Source organism: Eleutherodactylus coqui, chromosome 9 (assembly GCF_035609145.1).
Source record: "Eleutherodactylus coqui strain aEleCoq1 chromosome 9, aEleCoq1.hap1, whole genome shotgun sequence".
Taxonomy (NCBI): domain Eukaryota; kingdom Metazoa; phylum Chordata; class Amphibia; order Anura; family Eleutherodactylidae; genus Eleutherodactylus; species Eleutherodactylus coqui.
In genome coordinates, this window is record NC_089845.1 from 156,357,296 (window position 1) to 156,377,604 (window position 20,309).

Sequence of the window (20,309 nt, forward strand, 5' to 3'; positions counted from 1 at the left end):
AAATTCATTGAATCCACATTAAAACCATCTCTGGCCGTAAAATCAAAAAACTATATAGAGATTTGAAAGACAAAAAAGAGAAAAAATATTTTGTCTGGGAATATAAAGGTAAAAACAGGGAGACCACTGCCAATAATAACACCTCAGTGACCCCCCCTACTACGAGTCAACACCCTCCAGATGATACTAGAGAGGGTAAGAAATATTACCCACCACCTTTGAATAAGATGGAAATCGTGCTTGTATTGGGGTATAATTTTAGACTGTCTTGATTTTACCATCTGTATAGGCACCAACCTAATAATAATTATTACCATGGTACCACTTGGGGAAATGGACAAAACTTTAGGAGAAATGTTAGGGGGATGACAGGTTTGGTAGTTATTTCTATGTATAGACAATATGGATCGACCACCTCCACTAATGCCTTACAATTGGAAACAACTGCCCCCTTGGGATCATTTACCACACAGACAGTACTCTAGAACCTATAGAGGGAATTATACCCACAATTTCAGAGATCGACCTAACAATTAAAATCTGCATAAAACACATTATCCAAATAAGGGGAGAGTCAGAAGTAATACTACTATCTCTACGTATACATCTAATAGGAAGACTTATGAGTCTCCTTCACAATCGATTCCCATTATGGGTAAAATCGACAACATACAGAAAGAGGGCCCTTCACCTCAGGATACCCAATCCAATCTGAATAACACTAGTTCTAATACACCTTTCACCTCCAAAGAAACAATGAACTTAAAGGGGTTGTCCCGCGCCGAAACGGGTTTTTTTTTTTTTCAACCCCCCCCCCCGGTCGGCGCAAGACAACCCCGATGCAGGGAGGTAAAGGAAGCTTACCGGAGCGCTTACCTTAATCCCCGCGCTCCGGTGACTTCAATACTTACCGCTGAAGATGGCCGCCGGGATCCTCTGTCTTCGTGGACCGCAGCTCTTCTGTGCGGTCCATTGCCGATTCCAGCCTCCTGATTGGCTGGAATCGGCACGTGACGGGGCGGAGCTACACGGAGCCTGCATTCTGCACGAGCGGCTCCATAGAAGATTGCAGAAGACCCGGACTGCGCAAGCGCGGCTAATTTGGCCATCGGAGGGCGAAAATTAGTCGGCACCATGGAGACGAGGACGCCAGCAACGGAGCAGGTAAGTAAAAAACTTTTTATAACTTCTGTATGGCTCATAATTAATGCACAATGTACATTACAAAGTGCATTATTATGGCCATACAGAAGTGTATAGACCCACTTGCTGCCGCGGGACAACCCCTTTAATATTTCTAACCATACATCTTCCAACAACCCCCCGTTTTAGTTAATATTTCTGGGAGCCCAACAGATTTGATAGGTTCTTGGTTTTCCAAAAATTCAAATACTACAAGTAATTCAACAAACCCGACTGGAGTGACCAATTTAATTTCCTGAAAACCATCATCTAATACCACCCTTAAGTCTTTTTTAGAGGAGACTATCTCTCAGTCTCCCCGGGCCGAGAGATCCACTGTCAACGTAAGAGTCACTCGAAGCTCAGTTGTAACCAACACCAAGGGAAGAACAGTCCCACTCAGAACTCCAATGACCAATGGGACAAATACTCAAAAGATCACTCAGTTTTATCAATCCCCGAACAGACTCACCCCCCCCCCCCCCCCCCGACCTCAGAGAAGTAGAAGAAGAGGAAAACGGGGTGGTCGCAAAAACAGGAAAACTTCCAAAACAAATAACTATGAAAGTAATGCACAAACCACAGTCTCCAACGATGAGGCGCTGAGAATGGGAGTCTTTAATATCTCTAAATATACACTCACTCGGGGAGAACTAGACGTTCTCTTGAGAGGTTTGTCATATAGCCCATCCAAGTGTCCTGATTTATTCGAACTATTCGTAGATCTGAATTCATTTGTACGAAAATTTACATTAAAAAGACATTTCAATTCACACAAGGACAATTCAAACCATGAAGATTTAATGATAGACCCAAATGACACTACAGAGATAAAACCCCTATACACTGATTTAAAGCAACCTAGCAAGTTTTATCCAATTGAATCAAAAGGACCAAATATTACCATGTTCTATAATGAGGTACTAACCGGCTTTAAACAGTTTATTGATACCCTGGGTACCAAACCCAATAAGAAAAAGAGGAACTTAACAGCTACCCAGTTTAAATTAATTAAAAAACTAGCAAACGAGAAAGAAATAGTCATAAAACAAGCTGACAAGGGGGGGGGGGGGGGAGGGAATAGTCCTTATGGACAAATCTGATTATTATTTAAGATCCGAGTGGCTTCCTCTACATAATATGAATTATAAACCTATACCAGCTGATCCATCCACTGATCTAAGGATGAAGCTATCCCTTCTAATTAATAAAGCATATGAGGATAATTATATTTCTAAAAATGAGAAGTCATTCTTATATCCCAAACACTCAGAAACAGCTTACTTTTATTTTCTGCCAAAAATACATAAATCCATAACTCAACCTCCTGGCAGACCAATAATAGCCGGGTTTAACTCCCTCACTAGTAATCTGTCACAGTACATTGATAAGCAACTCCAAAGGCTGGTGACACAATTACCAGCCTACCTTAAAGACACTACACATATTCTACAATTATTGGGAAATATAGCATGGAAAAATTCGTTTATTTGGGTCACCCTTGATGTCAGTGCCCTATATTCAAATATCCCCCATACTCAAGGCCTTCAGGCAGTTAAACACTTTTTAGATAAAGATCATCTGATCCCAATGCGACAAAAAGAATTCATTCTTGATAGTATTCATTTCATTCTCTACAACAATTATTTTCAGTTCAATAACCAATTTTATTTACAGACACGGGGAACCGCTATGGGTACAAAATGCGCCCCATGCTACGCCAATTTGTACATGGGGGCATTTGAAGAACAACTGTCAGAGCCGCACATCCACTTTTACAAAAGATTCATTGATGACGTTATCATATGGGATGGGACTATTGAGGAGGTCACAAATTTCATTTCTCAGTTAAATTGTAATTCCTGGAACCTTGAATTTACAGGTTCCTTTAGTTGTACCCAAATTACCTTTCTGGATCTCGATATATATATCGAGGCGGACACTATCCAAACTAAGACTCATTTTAAAACAGTAGACGCTAATAGCTTCCTGGATTTCCGGAGTAACCACGCCAAGCAGTGGAAAGTAAACGTCCCTTTTGGTCAATTCAAACGCATTAGGCGTAATTGTTCATCCATTAAAGAATATGACATACAATCTAACATCTTATCACAGAGGTTTAGAGATAAAAAATATCTGGAGATATTAATCTCTAGCTCTTCAAAGAGGGCTAAATTAGGAGGGAGGGATATTAACCCCCCAGGTCCAGAAATATGCCATGCTAAGGATAAACGTCCATTACGGAAATATGATTGTAATTTCATAACCCGTTTCAACTCTTATCACAAAGAATTAAGGGACATTATCAAGCAGCACTGGCATATCTTAATGCTGGATCCCTTGTTGCTAACAGAATTATCTCCACAACCCCAAACACTATTCAGAAAGGGCCGCACATTAGGTAACATCTTAGCCCCCTCTCGTCCCCCACCAACTTAGTTCCAAAACCAGAACAATTAAACAGATCCATCCTTTAATATCCTCTGGTACATATAAATGTGTTTCAAACATAATTGTAAAAGTTGCCCAATAATTTGCCACGAGAGGAAAGAGGTGGAACCTCTAAATGGCAGTGCCCCTTTTCAAATTAAACACTACTTAAATTGCGGATCCAATTATGTTATTTATCTCATTGAATGTCCCTGCCCACTGAGATATATAGGACGTACTATAAACCCCCTGCGATGTCGAGTCAATCACCATAGGTTTAATATCAAAAATAGCTACTTAAAACACAGTGTATCAAAACATTTCACACATCATAACTCTAATCCATCCCTTCTAAGAATCACCCCAATCGAGCAAATTTCCGTCGGCGAATTTTCCAAACTCAAAACCAAAGAAATGTTCCATATATTTCATTTCAATACCCTGATTCCTCATGCTCTAAACGAGACGTTAGAGAAAATTTGATATAACCTTTTATATATTGTTTTTCCTAAGGAGACCAGAGGTCATTTATATATATATATCTCTTATAAAAAAATTTAACCCCATTTTTTTATAGATCCTATTTAATTCAAAAATATCAATTTTTTAATATAATAATATATAAATTATTTATTATTACTCCATTACTATTTTTATTATCTTTTAACCTTAAATATTCCTCCTTTTCTTAGTTTGTAGGAGTAACTTACTACACAATTATCATGTCACCATCTGGTGTATCTATGTGGACTACATGTGAATATACCCTCATACATCATGCGATTGCTACGCCACCACGTAGCTTGACCATATAGGATATTGTTACTAAGCCACCTGATTACGTCACATAAGACACCATGTGACCTCGCTATCATATGGTCGAGTTTATATATCCCCATACATCACCAAGTCATGTGACCAAATCCCATGTGACTACACTTCTCATACGTAAGTCTCTTGTAATGTATCACCTGTTGACACATAATTATATCACCGCCGCGTCATTACGCGATGGCCCTCTACCCCGCCCACCAACACACGTCACTAGGTCATGTGACTTTATCACATGATACACTGTGAATCCGCCACGTTACTACGCGACGTGACGTCCCCATGTAACACACTAGGAGTCCGCCGCGTCATCACGCGATGTCCCCACGAGACCTTATCCCATGAGGCATCACAAGTTTGCGGCGTCATCACACAGCGTGACTTTCCCACGTCACTAGTCGGGACCCGGAAGTCACTTCATCTATTACATGGAGGTAACTAAATTAATAACGCTATATAAATATTGTATGGTTTGTATATTGTTTATGTACTTGATGAAGGCCAAACTGCTGTAAGGCCGAAACGCGTCTACTACCTAATAAATTGTGGAACCATTTCTGCTGTTGCCGACGGTAATTTGCCACGCTTGCTGGGACTGGGGGCTTCGGTACAAGGACGCCTCCGTGAAGTTCTTTTTGTTTCTTCTACTTTCACTATTTCTCCTGCCACATTGTACCCTTTTTTGAGCGCTGAGGACTTTTTCTTCTTTCTCTTTGTTTGCATTTAACTCCACCATATCCATGATTGGAGCTTCCTCAAGCTGCTCTACAGTGCACTAGCTGCCTGTATAAATTGGGCTTAACCAGCACCTACTAGATCAAGATGTATATTTCCATCATTTCACCGTAAGCCATAATGACGTCTTCGGATATCTGAATAAGTGAGCGCCACCTATCAAATACACAATGCGAAACTAAAAGAGAACTCCTTAAAAAGAATCAAATCTGAATTGTTTTCACTTCTAGAGGAGGGCTTAGAAGAGAACTGCCTAAGAAAGAAGAAATGAATTCTATTCATATCAAACAGCCGGATACCCCATATTTTTATTTCCTGCCTAAAGTGCACAAAAATAAAAGTAATCCACCAGGCCGCCCGATAATAGCAGGCATCAATTCTGTCACCTCCGCATTGTCTGAATATGTAGACCTCCAGCTCCAAAGGATAGTCACCACCCTACCAGCCTATACTAAGGATACAGGGGATTTCCTGGAAGCCCTAAAAAAAGTGGAATGGCAAAATGGCCTTATATTTTGCACCCTCGATGTCACTGCTCTTTATACCAATATACCACATGAAAAGGGGATTGCAGCGGTGGATCATTTCTTATCAAAAGACTCGTTGATACCAAAAAAACTGAAGAATTTTATCCTTAAGACGATAAAATTTATACTCAACAACAATTACTTCACCTATAAAAAAACAGTTCTGTATGCAGCAAAAAGGCACTGCAATGGGCACTAAATTTGCGCCGGTTTACGCAAATCTGTATATGGGTGCATTCAAAGCGAAAATACAAGAGCAAAAGATTAAATTCTATCGCCGATACATAGATGAGATTTTTCTAATATCTAAATTTCTAAATTTACCGCATAAAAGGAAATGTCCAACGTAGGAGCCTCTGGGCTACTGGTTCGTGCCCGCATAAACATGTGAATTTTTGGAAGGGAAATACGTGCCGTCAGGATGACTCGGAAAAAAGGAATTTTCGGTAAGAAATTCACTCCTTTTCCCCGGCGTCATCCTGACGGCAGACATGGAGTATACTAGATTAACTCTTTAGGGAGGGACCACTGCTTGCAAGACCTTTCTCCCGAATGAGAGATCGGAGGAGAGGTACGCATTCAGCCTGTAATGTTTTGCAAATGTGTGCAGGTTGGACCACGTGGCTGCCTTACAAATTTGGTCCAGCGTCGCCATAGCGCTCTCTGCCCAGGAGCAGGATACTGCCCTGGTTGAATGGGCCTTGAGTCCTTCCGGGATAGTTCTGTTGCAGGACGAGTAGGCCTGCTGGATGGTGGATTTTATCCAGTGGCTAATGGATCTCCTAGAAGCCGCTCTTTCTCTGCCCGGCCCCTGGAATTGAACAAAAACTCAGAGCAGACATCATCCTTTAGGAAGGCTGACTAAGTAGCATAGAATGGCCCTCCTTACATCCAGGCTATGGTAATCTCTTTCCCTATCGTTTTGGGGATTTTGACAGAAGGATGGGAGAATAATTTCTTGCTGTCTGTGGAATTTTAAGGCTACCTTTGGAAGAAAAAAGGGGTCTGTTTTTAGTATGACCTTATCGTCCTGGACTAATAGGTAAGGCGTTGTGATAGCTACCAGGAACACAGTTTTAAACGTGAGGAACCTAATTGGAATCTGATCGATAGGTTCGAAGGGGTCTTTGCAGAGGCTTTGGAGAACTAGGTTCAGGTCCCATGGGGGGACCGTACTATGGCTAACTGGCCTCATTCTTTCTGCCGCTTTCATGAACCTGCAGATCAGTCTATGATCCGCCAGAGGTTGGTCTAGAATGGCCGAGACCGCTGATACCTGTACTTTCAGGGTTCCTGGTCTCAGGTTTTTATCTAGACCCTCCTGGAGGAAGTCCAAAATCTCCGCCACCGAAGTGTCAAGATTGGAGACTTCCAGCCCCCTCCAGGCGGAGAATTTATTTCCAGATCTTATTATAAATAGCTGAGGTCACAGGTTTTCGGGACTGGCGTAGAGTCGCGATAACTCTGGAGGACAGACCTTGTCTTAGAGAGACTGAACCTCGTGGTGTGGATATTGAGGAACAGACGGTACTAAGTTGGGGCAAAGAACTGGGCCCTGCGCTAGAAGGTCCTTCCTGGGTGGAAGGCGGATTGGCTCCGAGATGGCGAGCTTTAGCAGCACCGGAAACCATGCCCTTTTTTCCCAGTGTGAGGCGATCAGGATCAGCGTGATGTTGCTCTGCTGGACCTTCTGAAGAACTCTCGGGATCAGGGGTATGGGGGGGGGGGAGGCGTACGCCAGACTGAAATCCCAACTCTGGGAAAAAGGGTCTAGCCCCTGGGCCTTGTCCCTCGGATCTAGGGAAAAGTAGGCGGGGCATTTTGAATTTTTGCTGCTCGCAAACAGGTCCACCTGTGGACTGCCCCAGGTTTCTGTAATGATACGAAATTCCTCTTGATTCAGAGACCATTCCCCGGGGTCTAGGCGTCTTCGACTGAGAAAGTCGGCTGTCAGGTTCTGGGATCCTTTGAGATGGACCGCCGTCAGGGACTGTACCGTGGACTCGGCCCATCGGAAGATCCGGGCTGTTAATTTCAGCAGGTGAAAATTTCTGGTGCCTCCCTGGTGGCGAATAAGTGAAACAGCGGTCACATTATCAGAGAAGATCTTAACATGTCTCTTCTTTAGAATATCCTGAGCTCTGTAAAGTGCCTCCCATATGGCCCTAAGCTCTCTGAAATTTGAGGTCTGGGCACGCAATGTCGGACCCCATTTTCCCTGGAGCAAACGCTGCCCCACTTGCGCTCCCCAGCCAGACTGGCTTGTGTCGGTGACTACGGAGATGAAGGGCTCTGCCACCCATGGGGACTCTGCTTCTAGATTGTTAGTTGACCGCCACCAGCGGAGGGACCTTGTGACCGATAATGTCACAGGCATTCTGCCGTCCAGAGAGGTTGTTGCCCCGTCCCAGTTGCCCAGGATGGCTCTCTGTAGCGTTCTTGAGTGCGCCTGGGCCCAAGGAATAATGCCGATACAGGAGGTCATGAGGCCCAGGAGCCTCATTGCGTCCCTAATCGTTGCTTGTTTCTTCTGGCCGCATTTCTGTGCTGCCAGCCTAAGATTTTCCTGCCTGGGTGGAGGCAAAAGACAAGGTCTGCGACACTGAGTCTATCTGTACCCCCAGGAAGGTCTTTCGCGTCTCGGGGAGAAGACTAGATTTAGGGAAGTTAACTATCCACCCCAGACTCTGAAATAGGGAGATGGCTCGGCTGGTATCCTCTTTGAGGATCTTTGGCGAGGATGCAATTACCAGGAAATCGTCCAGGTATGGGATGATGTTTATGCCTGCCACATGGAGATGCGCCACCATCTCTGCCACTATTTTAGAGAATATCCTGGGTGCCGTTAAAATTCCGAAGGGTAGGCACTGGAATTGAAAATGGCGTACACGGCTGCCTATCCTGATGGCAAACCGCAGGTACTTGTTGTGTTCCGGCAGGACTGGGATGTGGTAGTATGCGTCCTTTAGATCGACGGTACTCATAAAGTCCCCTCTTTCAATCAAAGTTACTGCAGACCTGACGGTTTCCATCTTAAACCTTTTGTGGGTAATAAATCTGTTCAGGCCCTTCAGATTAAGGATCATCCAAAAACTGCCATTCGGTTTTTTGATCAGGAATAGGGGTGAGTAGAAACCCAAGCCCTGCTCTGCTGCGGGGACCCAGACTACCGCCCCCATTTGTAGCAGTTTAGAAATTTCGTTTTTAAAGATATCCTGCAGGGCAGGGGATTGCGTGCGGGTGACTTTGAAATTATTGGGGGGCCGGGTGAAGAATTCTATTCTGTACCCTTGGGCTATGAGCTGCAGGACCCACGGATTATCTGTAATCTCCTGCCATTCCCGGGAAAAGTTCAATAGTCTGCCCCCCACCTGGTACTCTTCTACGGGGGAAGGGGTTGTTTTTGTCTTACCCCTGCTTCCTTTGGGGTAGGACCAGCGCCCCGTCTTTCCTTTGCCCCAGTATGGCTTGAAGGATGGCTGACGTTTGTGGGGAAATCCTGTTCTTGCTTGGTCCGGGAAACTGTGGGTTTTGTCGGTAGCTCTTTTTAGGATCTCCTCCAAGTCCGCGCCAAAGATGTGGCGTGATGTTGGCCATGAAAGGGGATGTTACACAGCCTTCCTCTGGAGGCCGTATCTGCTTTCCACGTTTTCAGCCAGACTGCCCGCCTGGCCATATTAGACAATGCGGCGCTTCTGGCCGCCAGCCTCATAGAATCGGCAGATGTGTCTGCCAGGAAGCCTGTTGCGGATCTCAGTAGAGGCATGCATTCCAGTAACGCATCTCTAGGGGCCTTCTGTTTAATCTGGTCGTCGAGTTCCCCTAACCAGAGGAACATCGACCTCACCACAGAAGTCGCTGCAATATTGGACTCCAGCGTATAGGCCGTTGTTTGCCAGGCCCGTTTCATCAAGGCATCAACCCTGTTGTCCATCGGGTCTTTAAGGTTAGAGGAGTCCTCGAATGGTAGGGCTGTCTTTTTGGCCATTCTGGCCACCTGTGCGTCCACCTTGGGGACCTCCTCGTAGATGCTCACGTCTTCCACCGCAAAGTGGAGTCTCTCTTTATACTCGCGGGACAAATAGAGATGTTTGTCCGCGCAAACCCATTCCTCCATGACTACTTTCTTCAGGGTATCATTAACCAGAAAGACGATGCGGTTCCTTGGCCTGAGCCCGCCGAACATATCGTCCTGTACGGACCTTGGCTCGACCACATCCTCGACCTTCATCATATCCCTGACTGCTTTGATCTGGTCATCCAGGTCCCCGGATGAGAAATAGTACTTTTTATTCTCATCCTTGGCATCAGGGGGACGGTCAAAGAGTTCGCCATCTGACAGGTCGCCCAGGGATTGTTCAGACTCTGAGCTCCTTAGCGGTATGTGGCTAGCCCTTTTAGCGGCCCTTCTTTCCCGCTGAGCTGGGTGGAGACTGGAAATCGATGCCCGGACCTCCTCTCTAACCAGTGATTTAATATCTTCCCTGAATGCGACCTGTTCATCCGTAAGGATCTTGGAGGTACAATCGGGGCATAGCGGCTTTTTATACACCTCGTCCAGTTTTTTAAGACACAGGGCGCATTTCCTGTGTTTTTTCTTTAGATCCTGTTTAGACCGGGTGGATTCCCTGTCCTGCAAAATATACATGCATGCACATAAGGGAAAACCCCAACACAATGCTAAATCCCTGAGCATAACATCCCTGCAACAAGTAACACTTACAGTTTGCAGGGCTGCCATCTCTGATTCCTTTGTAGTCATAATGCCAGATAGCGTAGACAGAACCAGGTAGACAGATAAATCCTTCCCTGAAGGTGTGCTGTCAGTGGAAGCCTGCCAGGGGGGTCTCCATTTTTAAATCTCCCGCTGTTCCGGGTCAGCTGATGGCGTCTGACGTCACCGCGTCACTGGCCCCGCCCCCGACGCCGCGCGCAGACGCGCCGGCATGCCTGGAGGAGAGAGGCATCTGAGCCTATGGCCCGTCGCTCTCCCTGGCAGAGAAACGCTGCATAGAGCTCTGGAAGGAGGAAGGAGGGGACTCAGGGACCTCTGGCCAGCCGCTCCGACCGCTGCGGTGGTGAACCCCGGGCAGTCAGATCTGTAGTCCGCCGTACTCCCGGACTGCGCTGACCCCCCGAAGGGAGATGGGAAGGGAAGCAGCCCTGTGGACCGTCAATCCCTCCATTCAGCCTGCTTGGAAGGAAGGTGAGGGGAAAAGCAGCCCTGTGGACCGTCCCCCAGCTGTCATCCTGCGGCTCCCGGGAGGGAGCTCCTCTTGCATGTCCCTGTAGGGACAGGAAGCACTGGTGAATGAGAGGCAGGAGCAGCCTTTTGAAGTCTCTTGCTTCCTGTCCCTACAAGGTCAAGGTGCAACTTCCATGTCTGCCATCAGGATGACGCCGGGGAAAAACCACAATATATAGTGCCGAATAGTGTGTTCAGAAAGTGCTATATTTTTCCCACGTAGCGCCATATGTGATTACATATAGTGAAATAGTGCCAGATGGTGCTAGAATTCTTTACCCACATATTCATAGAGTACTCACACAGTGCCATACTGCACAGTACTTTGCCCCATAGTCATATAGTGCCACAGGGTGCTCACATTTTACTAAACAGTGCTCAGATTGATATATATTGCTCACACCCTGCCCTACGTGGCATTTTTCCCATACAGTACTCAGTGTCATGTGTTGCCCTAAGTGACAGTGCTTTGACAAACCGTGACAACAAAGTATGTGTGGGTGCTATACAACCATGTGAATAGAGTACCTACAGTTGGGTGAGGGGCATGTTGGCACAAATGCCTCTTCAGGTCATTGTCTGGCGTCTTTGCCCCATTTGTCGATGCTTATATGCTTATTTCCATGGCTACTACCAGTATAGTCCTGCAGGGGGAAATAGCGAATACAAGGCAACTGGCTGATAATTAAAGTATCTCAGTCAGATAATTACTACGTTCTATTGTTCTCTGTGCCAGAGATTTCAGGAAGGATGAAGGTGTGAAAAGTTCTGCAACCTGAGAACAAGGAACCAAAAACAATTACTGAAAGTCCAGCGTCTTATGAGATATTTAAAGGGGACTTTGGAATATAATATCAGACTATGCAGTACTTGTGTATTGAATGCCCGCCACTGTGTGTAATTGTGCCCTTTAGTTCATCGTAATGGCAGAGGCTACTGTAGCTGGCAGGGTGATGGGTGCCAATGGGGGCACCAACAAGCCACTCTGCTGTGTCTCAGGGTATAAAGATCCAGGGCAGCTCATGCCATCTCCCTATTGGGCTATCAGTAAGATAGTGTCCTATCGTGGATGCAGATGAACATATTCCCGTTCACAGGCGGACTGTGACAACCTGACTATCATTACAGGCGACTGTTCAGGATTGTCAGTCATGTTCTGCAGTAACGGTCATTTCGGTATGACACAAGCTTCAACAGTATTGCAATCTGCAGCTCCAGAAAGTGTGCCTGCAGCTACTATGATGTTCCCCACGCCCAACAGCGCTGCACCCCCGACACCAACCCCTTGCTTACTGGTAATGTAGTATAACAGGGCTCTGATTAGTGTCTCCATATTCGACAGGCTCAATACTGTGATCTGCTCAACCATGAGAAGTGGCATCCTGGCCGCAGACGGCATCCCATTCCGTCCCAACCCACAGACACTGCAGTGGCACTATAATGAGGACTTTACACCAGTGTAGTGTAATATCTACCAGAAGATGATCTGTGAAGCAGGCGAAACCAGGCCATATATGTGTGCCGGCGGCCTCCATCACTCCTTACTCCTTACACTCTCTTTCTGCATAGTAGACAACCTTAGGTCTTCAACATACTTAATGTGTGTCTGAGTTGTCGCCCAAGAGGCTCAGGGGCAAGTCACATTGGTCACCACAGACACTTGTGATATGGACAAGAATAGGGCATACTAATAGTTTGTTGTTTTTTCATGCGGACGATTGGTCCACAACAGTGTGCATAACCCTATAGGCTATAATGTGTCCGTGTGCTGTCCATGAATTAACAGAAACAGTACATGGACCCAAACACGCCAGTGTGTCGGATGCTTCACAGTGGTGGAAATCAACTGTAGTAACTTTTGAGAGGGTCTTGAGACCTTTGGTGCCAAGTTGAACAGGACCATGGGGAAAATGGTGTGCAGGTTATGAGGGGAGTTACAGGGGTATTTTAAAATGATTTCCCACCATCCTCTTCACCATGAGCTCCCCATCATGGTGTCCTAACAGTGTTGCCCTACCGCTACCCCCAATATTGCCGACCATGCTGCCCAGTGCCACAGTATATGTTTTTCATCTCTGCAGTGTTGCAGAGATAACAGAGGCATAAATATAGTCCCCCCAAAATCATAGCACCATGCAGATAGTGCCCAACATTATTAGTACCCACAACAATAACCCTACCAAGCAGATGGTGCCCAACAGTGTTAGTATCCACAGCAATAACCCTACCAAGCTCCTGATGATTCTGCCCATCATATACTGCCCTCAATCAGTAATATTGACCATATATTGCCCTAACTGAGCCTCTAGATTGCAGGCTGTGGAAGTTGGTGTCCTAGATGGTCCCATACATGTTCGTGGCTGCCCCGTCACCAGATTTATTGCCAATAGAAGTGTGACAATGTTGTGGGGGTTCCTGTGACCCCCTGTGTGTGCAGCCGAGCATTATCCTGCTGCCTCTTGGAAGACCGCCATGAGAAGAACACATGTGGCTGCAGGATATCCTGAACATATCGCTGAGCTGGCATTGTTCCTCATACGACTACTTGGGGTGACCGACCGTTGGTGCGATAGACTGGCGGGCCATCACATACAACAGGGGGCATTGTGCCGTTCCACAGCAAAGGCAGTATTGAGGCGCTCATCCCGAGGTCTCCAGGCCGTCATCAGCACCCAAACTGAAACCTGGATTCATCGCTGCAGACAACCTGGTTCCCCTCCGTAGCGTCCAGTTTCATCGTTCATGACACCACTGTAAATGGACGTGATGGTGGGTGGCCAAGACATGGCACACAATACATGCTCTGAGACCGAATATCCTTCAGCCAAACACCTAGAAATGGTTCTGACAGACATAGGCACCTGTAAAGATGGCGCCACCTGTCTCTGGATGGCGGACAACAAAACAGTTGGATCTACTGGTGCTGCTCAGGTGATTCTCTGTATTGCCAAGCTTGTATGTTTTTTATGCCTTTAAAGACAAGGAGTTAAATCTAGTGCACTTTTATTAATAGAATGAGCTGTAGTACAGTTGCATATAGTAAATGATATCACATAAATTTTTGCAATAATTTCTAGAAAAGGTTAAGTACTAAGTTATTTCCTTACACATCACCAAGGGCTGTTATACAAGCATCATCTGTTGGAAACATCAGCTGGGTAACACCAGCGAAGACAGAGAACCCCTGGGAAATTCACGACACTGAGCCTGGAGTGGCCTACCCCCAAATACATGTGAGACAGAGGGACAAGACTTGTTCCCAAACCATGATGGCAGTACGCCAGAAATGTACAAGGTCTCAGCTAGTCTAGAAAACAAGTTGTATAGATGACAATATTCAAAGAGCGGGCATACATGGCTGAAACAATACAAACTGGTGGCGGAAAATAGCTATCTAAGCCATTATTAACATATCCCCTTACTGGTGGTCTGTCAGGGGTCCTGAGCCCGTTCACCTTGTGGGCCCTCACACATCCACTGGTCCCAACACCTCCTAACAGTCTGGTCAGACACTCCTCTCTACTGGTGGTCTGTAGAGACCAGTGGATGGAGGCACACAAGGTTACCAGGGTCAGGACACCCCTGAACCTCCTAACAGTCTGGTCAGAAGGGCCCAGTGGGGACAATTCATCGATACGACAATGCAGATTCTCACATCCCAATAATGCGCCACCTTCTGGTAATGGGGTGAAATCTCTTCTCTAAGTCGTAGAGATCTAGTGGTCAACAAGCTCTACACAAGCGGAAGAAGAGGTCACTACACACAAGGAGCCTCCGAGAGCCTCTTATTGGTGCAAGATTTGTTTCCCCCTTGGCCTATATGAATCCCATTCTTTTGAATGGAGTAATATACATGAGCGGCATGCTTGTCTTTGTTCGTGCCTTGAAACACATCACGCATTGTTTTCAATTAGCTTTAGGCATCTTAGCTTTGCCCCCGTCCCGCCTCTTGTCCACAGCCAGCAATGGGAGGAGGCAGGATGGGATGGCGCTTAGCTCCACCCCCTCATTGCAATCAGCCAGAGGGGAGAGGAGGTGAGTCGGCGAGGGGGAGGGGCAACGGCATGGCGACCTCAACGTATATGCGCCCTGGTCCATGCCGTCTGAACAGGCGCACAAATGTTTGATTTTTGTGCCCATTCACAGGTTTGTAATCCTCACATCGTAGCGTATATCGACTGGATGGGAAAATGGTGGCCGATATACGCTCGTGTGAAAGAGCCCTTAGGCTGCCTGTCTACAGGCATTGCGGTATCCCGCGGAGATCCGCCGTGGGATACCACCGCCTGGGAGCAGGAGACGGCAGGATCTCTGCTGTCAGCCTATCTAACAGATAGGCTGACCGCGAAGAATCGCTGTAAATTTGCAGCATGCTGCGAATTGCCGCCCGCGAGCAGAGATTGCAATGATTTTCTGCTCGTGGACAGGGGGGAAACGCTATGAAGAACTTTCACTGCATTCCCCGCGGCCAGATTATCGCCGCGAGGAACGCAATGAAAACCCGCCCGTGGACAAGCAGCCTTAGTCTGTGGTATTCTTTATATAATCCTGCTAGTCTGCGGTGCTTTATGCAATCATGTTATTCTTGGGTGATATATATATATATATATATAATCACCGAGCGTTCACTTCACCCCAGGACCAAAGTGCTGTTATACTGAATTGAGTGTGACTGGTTACAATCAGCCGTAATACAATGGGGAGCGACAGGTATTGCCCACACAAGTGTAGGGTATTGGGTGACGCTCGTGTAGTTCCAGCCGTACATCGCTGCTCGCTTTACAGGTAGGAGGAGATTACGGGAAATTACAGACCAGTATGTATATATAGAGAGAGGACGAGCCTCCCGGGTCACACAGCGCACGATGGCAGCGTACACAAGCCTCCTCCTGGTGATCGCCCTCTGTGCGTCCGCAGGTAAGACCCTCCACCTGCCCGACAGCTCAGCAGGTGGTATAACACATAATAGGATTAGATACAGCAGCTCAGCAGACAGTATCACACATGATGGGATTAGATACACAGCTCAGCAGGCAGTATCACACAGGATAGGATTAGATACACAGCTCAGCAGACAGTATCACACATGATAGGATTAGTCTGCTGAGCTGTGTATCTAATCCTATCATGTGTAATACAGATACACAGCTCAGCAGACTGTATCACACATAATAGGGTTAGATACACAGCTATGCAGACTGTATTGCACATGATAGGATTATATACACAGCGCAGCAGACAGTATCACACATGATAGGATTAGATACACAGCTCAGCAGACTGTATCATACATGATGGGATTAGATACACAGCTCAGCAGACAGTGTCACACATGATAGCATTAGATACACAGCTCAGCAGACTGTATCACACATAATAGGATTAGATACACAGCTCAGCAGACTGTATCACACATAATAGGATTAGATACACAGCTCAGCAGACAGTATTACACATGATAGGGCTAGATACACGGCTCAGCAGACTGTATTACACATGATAGGGTTAGATACACGGCTCAGCAGACTGTATTACACATGATAGGGTTAGATACACGGCTCAGCAGACTGTATTACACATGATAGGGTTAGATACACGGCTCAGCAGACTGTATTACACATGATAGGGTTAGATACACGGCTCAGCAGACTGTATTACACATGATAGGGTTAGATACACGGCTCAGCAGACTGTATTACACATGATAGGGTTAGATACACGGCTCAGCAGACTGTATTACACATGATAAGATTAGTCAGCTCAGCAGACTGTATCACACATAATAGGATTAGATACACAGCTCTGCAGGCAATATCACACATAATAGGATTAGATACACAGCTCAGCAGACTGTATCACACATGATAGGGCTAGATACACTGCTCAGTAGACAGTATTACACAGGATAGGATTAGATACACAGCTCAGCAGGCAGTATCATACAGGATAGGATTAGATACAGCAGCTCAGCAGACTGTATTACACCTGATAGGGTTAGATACACAGCTCAGCAGACTGTATCGCACATGATAGGATTAGATACACAGCTCAGCAGACAGTATTACACATGATAAGATTAGTTACACAGCTCAGCAGACAGTATCATACAGGATAGGATTAGATACAGCAGCTCAGCAGACTGTATTACACCTGATAGGGTTAGATACACAGCTCAGCAGACTGTATCGCACATGATAGGATTAGATACACAGCTCAGCAGACAGTATCATACAGGATAGGATTAGATACAGCAGCTCAGCAGACTGTATTACACCTGATAGGGTTAGATACACAGCTCAGCAGACTGTATCACACATGATAGGATTAGATACACAGCTCAGCAGACTGTATAGCACATGATAGGATTAGATACACAGTGGTATGTAATCTGTATTCTCCCTTCTGTCTGCAGTTCAGTCTCTCAGATGTTACAGCTGTCTCACAGCAACTAAAAACACCAACTGCCTGACAGAGACAAACTGCACTGATGGGGAGACGTATTGTGAGACGACGGTGACATCATCGGGAATCGGTGAGTTCATCATGTGGGTTTTGTGGGGTTGAGTTCTCATCAGCCGGGCCTCGGACTGCAGTGACATATGTGATCATATCACATGACCCAGGGAATGACCGGCGGGCGGTCGGGGTATGGTGACCCAGTGTTGTCACTACTAAGGGTTAATCTTCCACTGGAAAGTAGGACAGGATGGTTGAATATCCTCATTGTATGAGCTGAGCTGACAGCCATGGTGATTGGAGAACAACAGAGTCTAAACCAGAAGATCCTGTGATCCAGAAGTCTAAATAACCTCCTGCTGGTTCCTAGAGACCTCAGAAAGGAGATCACCCAAGGAGAAGCAACAAGTGTCTGTCCTTGCACCAGGGAACTTTACCTTTACCAGAGTCAGACTGACTCTTTAAATAATGTCACATCGTGACATTTTCTAGGCGGACTGTTTTTGGGGGATGGTTTGCCATTGCCTTCCCCAGTCATCTTTTTACCCCCCTCTGGGTACTCAGCCTTCCATCCTTCCGAGGTTGGTAAAATGAGTCAACCTTGAGGCGACTACCTGAACCACATGGGGATTGAGCCTGCAACCTTCAGGTCGTGAACGAGAGTTAAGGACTGCATTTCTGCTGCCTTAACACACTGCACCACACAAGTATCTACAACTGGCTAAAGGAAGGGCTATCCAGGGCCTTATTCCTGATTCTGGGAAGGAGCAAGGAGCCAGATACCATGTTGTCGTAGTCATCCCAGGACCAGTGAAAAACCTGGACAAGCTGTATGGGAACTTTGTATAGAAACAACAGTATCTCCAGTCACCATCTCCTCAGTGGGACATAGGGATTATGGGACTGTGTTAATGTCTTCCTGACTACAAGCTGAATGAACCAATAAGCATGAGATTTCTTGTAACCATCTCCGTGACTCCTGCAGCTCCTTTCCATCTGGGGGGACCTGCACTGCACTACACCACAACACTGTCCCCAGAAGCTGAGGCCAACACACTCCATCAAGTCCCCCCATCATCAATATTGTAATATAACTGATGGGAGTCAGAGTACAAAGTCTCAGACATTATCCAAGCTGACCCCATTTTCTGTGCTCATTACACAAGCTCCACCCCTTTTAGTGACATCACTAAATAGTCACATTGTAGTGTCCCAGAGTTGGGCACTCCATAAGATCTATGTGGTAATCTTTCAATTGGTGTATGTACCTTTAGATGTCTGTTAATTTTAGAACATTATTGCATATTCTGCCTTACAACCACCCTGTTTCCTCATTGGCTGCCAGACAATGAGGTGATAGGGAAGCCCGGTGCTTGGTGGAGTAGCTCTCCGCATGGGTTCGTTGATAGAACTCCTGTCAGAGCAGTTGCAGAGAGAAGCAGCAGCATCAAGTGAAGAGCAGAAGGAGAAAAGGAACTGACAGTGTGGTGAGAAGGAAGAGGTGTAGTGAGTACCAGCAAAGATCACAGATATAATAGCAGGAAAAGATAAAGAAAGAAGATTTGGTTTGAGAAACAGCAGTAAAAAATATATGTATATAAAGAGAAGAATAGATATATTTATTACAGAAAGGAGTGCAGATGTATTGCCTATAACTACCTATATAAAGATTATTGAAGTGCTCACTTGTAACTGCTTGCTGAAATCTCTACAAATAAATTATCGCTTATTGCTCATCTGTTGCCCTGGAGCCCCTTCTCACCCAGATGCCACCTGTCCAAGTACTATACCACCCTCCAGGGGAAGGGACTAAAATCCCCAACATCCCCAAGTTTTTCCCTTTTATTTTTGCTCATGGCAGATGTAGGTCTGACTCTGAGCTGGCGTCACGACAAAACAAAAAACTTTTTTACCACCATACCGTCCCCGACGCAACAGCGGGTAGCCAAATAAAGTAAATTACTCCAAAGAATTTATATTCTAAGTTGGTCGCTGCAGTTTGTGGGAAACATCACAGCCACGATCGCTATTTTAAGGGATAACGTAGCCACCACCGCCACCAATCACAAACCCCTCACATTTTGGGTCTGGCCCGCCACACATGACTAGTGCTGGCCGATTTCTCACATTTGGGTTTTCTCCGCTGTAGATTTGCTGTCATACGTCACCATCAGTAAGTGGTGTGCTGTGTCCTGCACTCCGACCGCCAGCAGCTTCGCCATCGCTTCCACCTCCGTGTCCTGCTGCAAAACTGATCTGTGTAACTACAACGGCAGTGCCAGCATCAGGTCCAGCTGTGCCGCCATCATCCTGGCGCTGGGATCCGTCCTGATCATCCTGAAGAGCTCGGTGCTGTAACCGCAGAGGTGTGACACCAGCGCAGAATGTAGAAATAAAGAGACCGTAACTTCACTGATGTGTCAGTCATTATTGTTCTGCTTGCTGATAGTGAATGGAAATGTTCTTGTTCATATCTAGGGGCCGAATGCTTCTCACACATGAGTGTTTTATCTGGATACAATTGTAACATCCTCTGTAAGGTAACCGGCTGATACATTGTAACAAACCTACAGAACAGAAGAGAGGTTTGTGCTGCTGTTGTGTCTTCTGTGAGGTAAAAACATCAATTGTGACAAACCCTCAGCTCCATGGAAATGACGGTGCCCTTTAGCTAAAAGAGATTTGTTTTGGAAGGTTAATATGTCATTCAATCGCTTTCGGGCAGCGACAAGTGCCGAGATTACATTTGATGTTTTTTTTGAGATTTTCAATTTCAGACATGAGGGCCACCTGTTCACTCGCTCTTTTTTGCGCTGCATCACATGCCTCATGAACAACCCACACACGACACATTTGTGTGCCTCCCATACCCTAAGAGGAGAGGTTTTCCCCCAGCTGGTTTT

At 46.0% G+C, this 20,309-nt stretch overlaps 1 protein-coding gene across 1 annotated transcript; it reads left to right on the forward strand.

Annotated features, from left to right (window-relative positions):
- The first annotated feature begins 15,790 nt into the window (after positions 1–15,790).
- On the forward strand, positions 15,791–19,800 carry LOC136578880 (lymphocyte antigen 6E-like). Its single transcript, XM_066579060.1, has 3 exons — positions 15,791–15,867; positions 17,363–17,482; positions 19,556–19,800. Exons 1-3 carry the CDS (start codon positions 15,816–15,818, stop codon positions 19,762–19,764), a joined length of 381 nt encoding a protein of 126 aa, XP_066435157.1. The 5' UTR covers positions 15,791–15,815; the 3' UTR covers positions 19,765–19,800.
- The last annotated feature ends 509 nt before the right edge of the window (positions 19,801–20,309 follow it).

What these genes read in the sequence shown, in the direction of transcription:
- LOC136578880 (XM_066579060.1), top strand. Translation starts at nt 15,816, where the DNA reads ATGGCAGCGTACACAAGCCTCCTCCTGGTGATCGCCCTCTGTGCGTCC. An exon ending in CGCCCTCTGTGCGTCCGCAG is followed by an intron (nt 15,868 to 17,362) that starts GTAAGACCCTCC and finishes TTCTGTCTGCAG; the next exon opens with TTCAGTCTCTCAGATGTTAC. An exon ending in GGTGACATCATCGGGAATCG is followed by an intron (nt 17,483 to 19,555) that starts GTGAGTTCATCA and finishes TCTCCGCTGTAG; the next exon opens with ATTTGCTGTCATACGTCACC.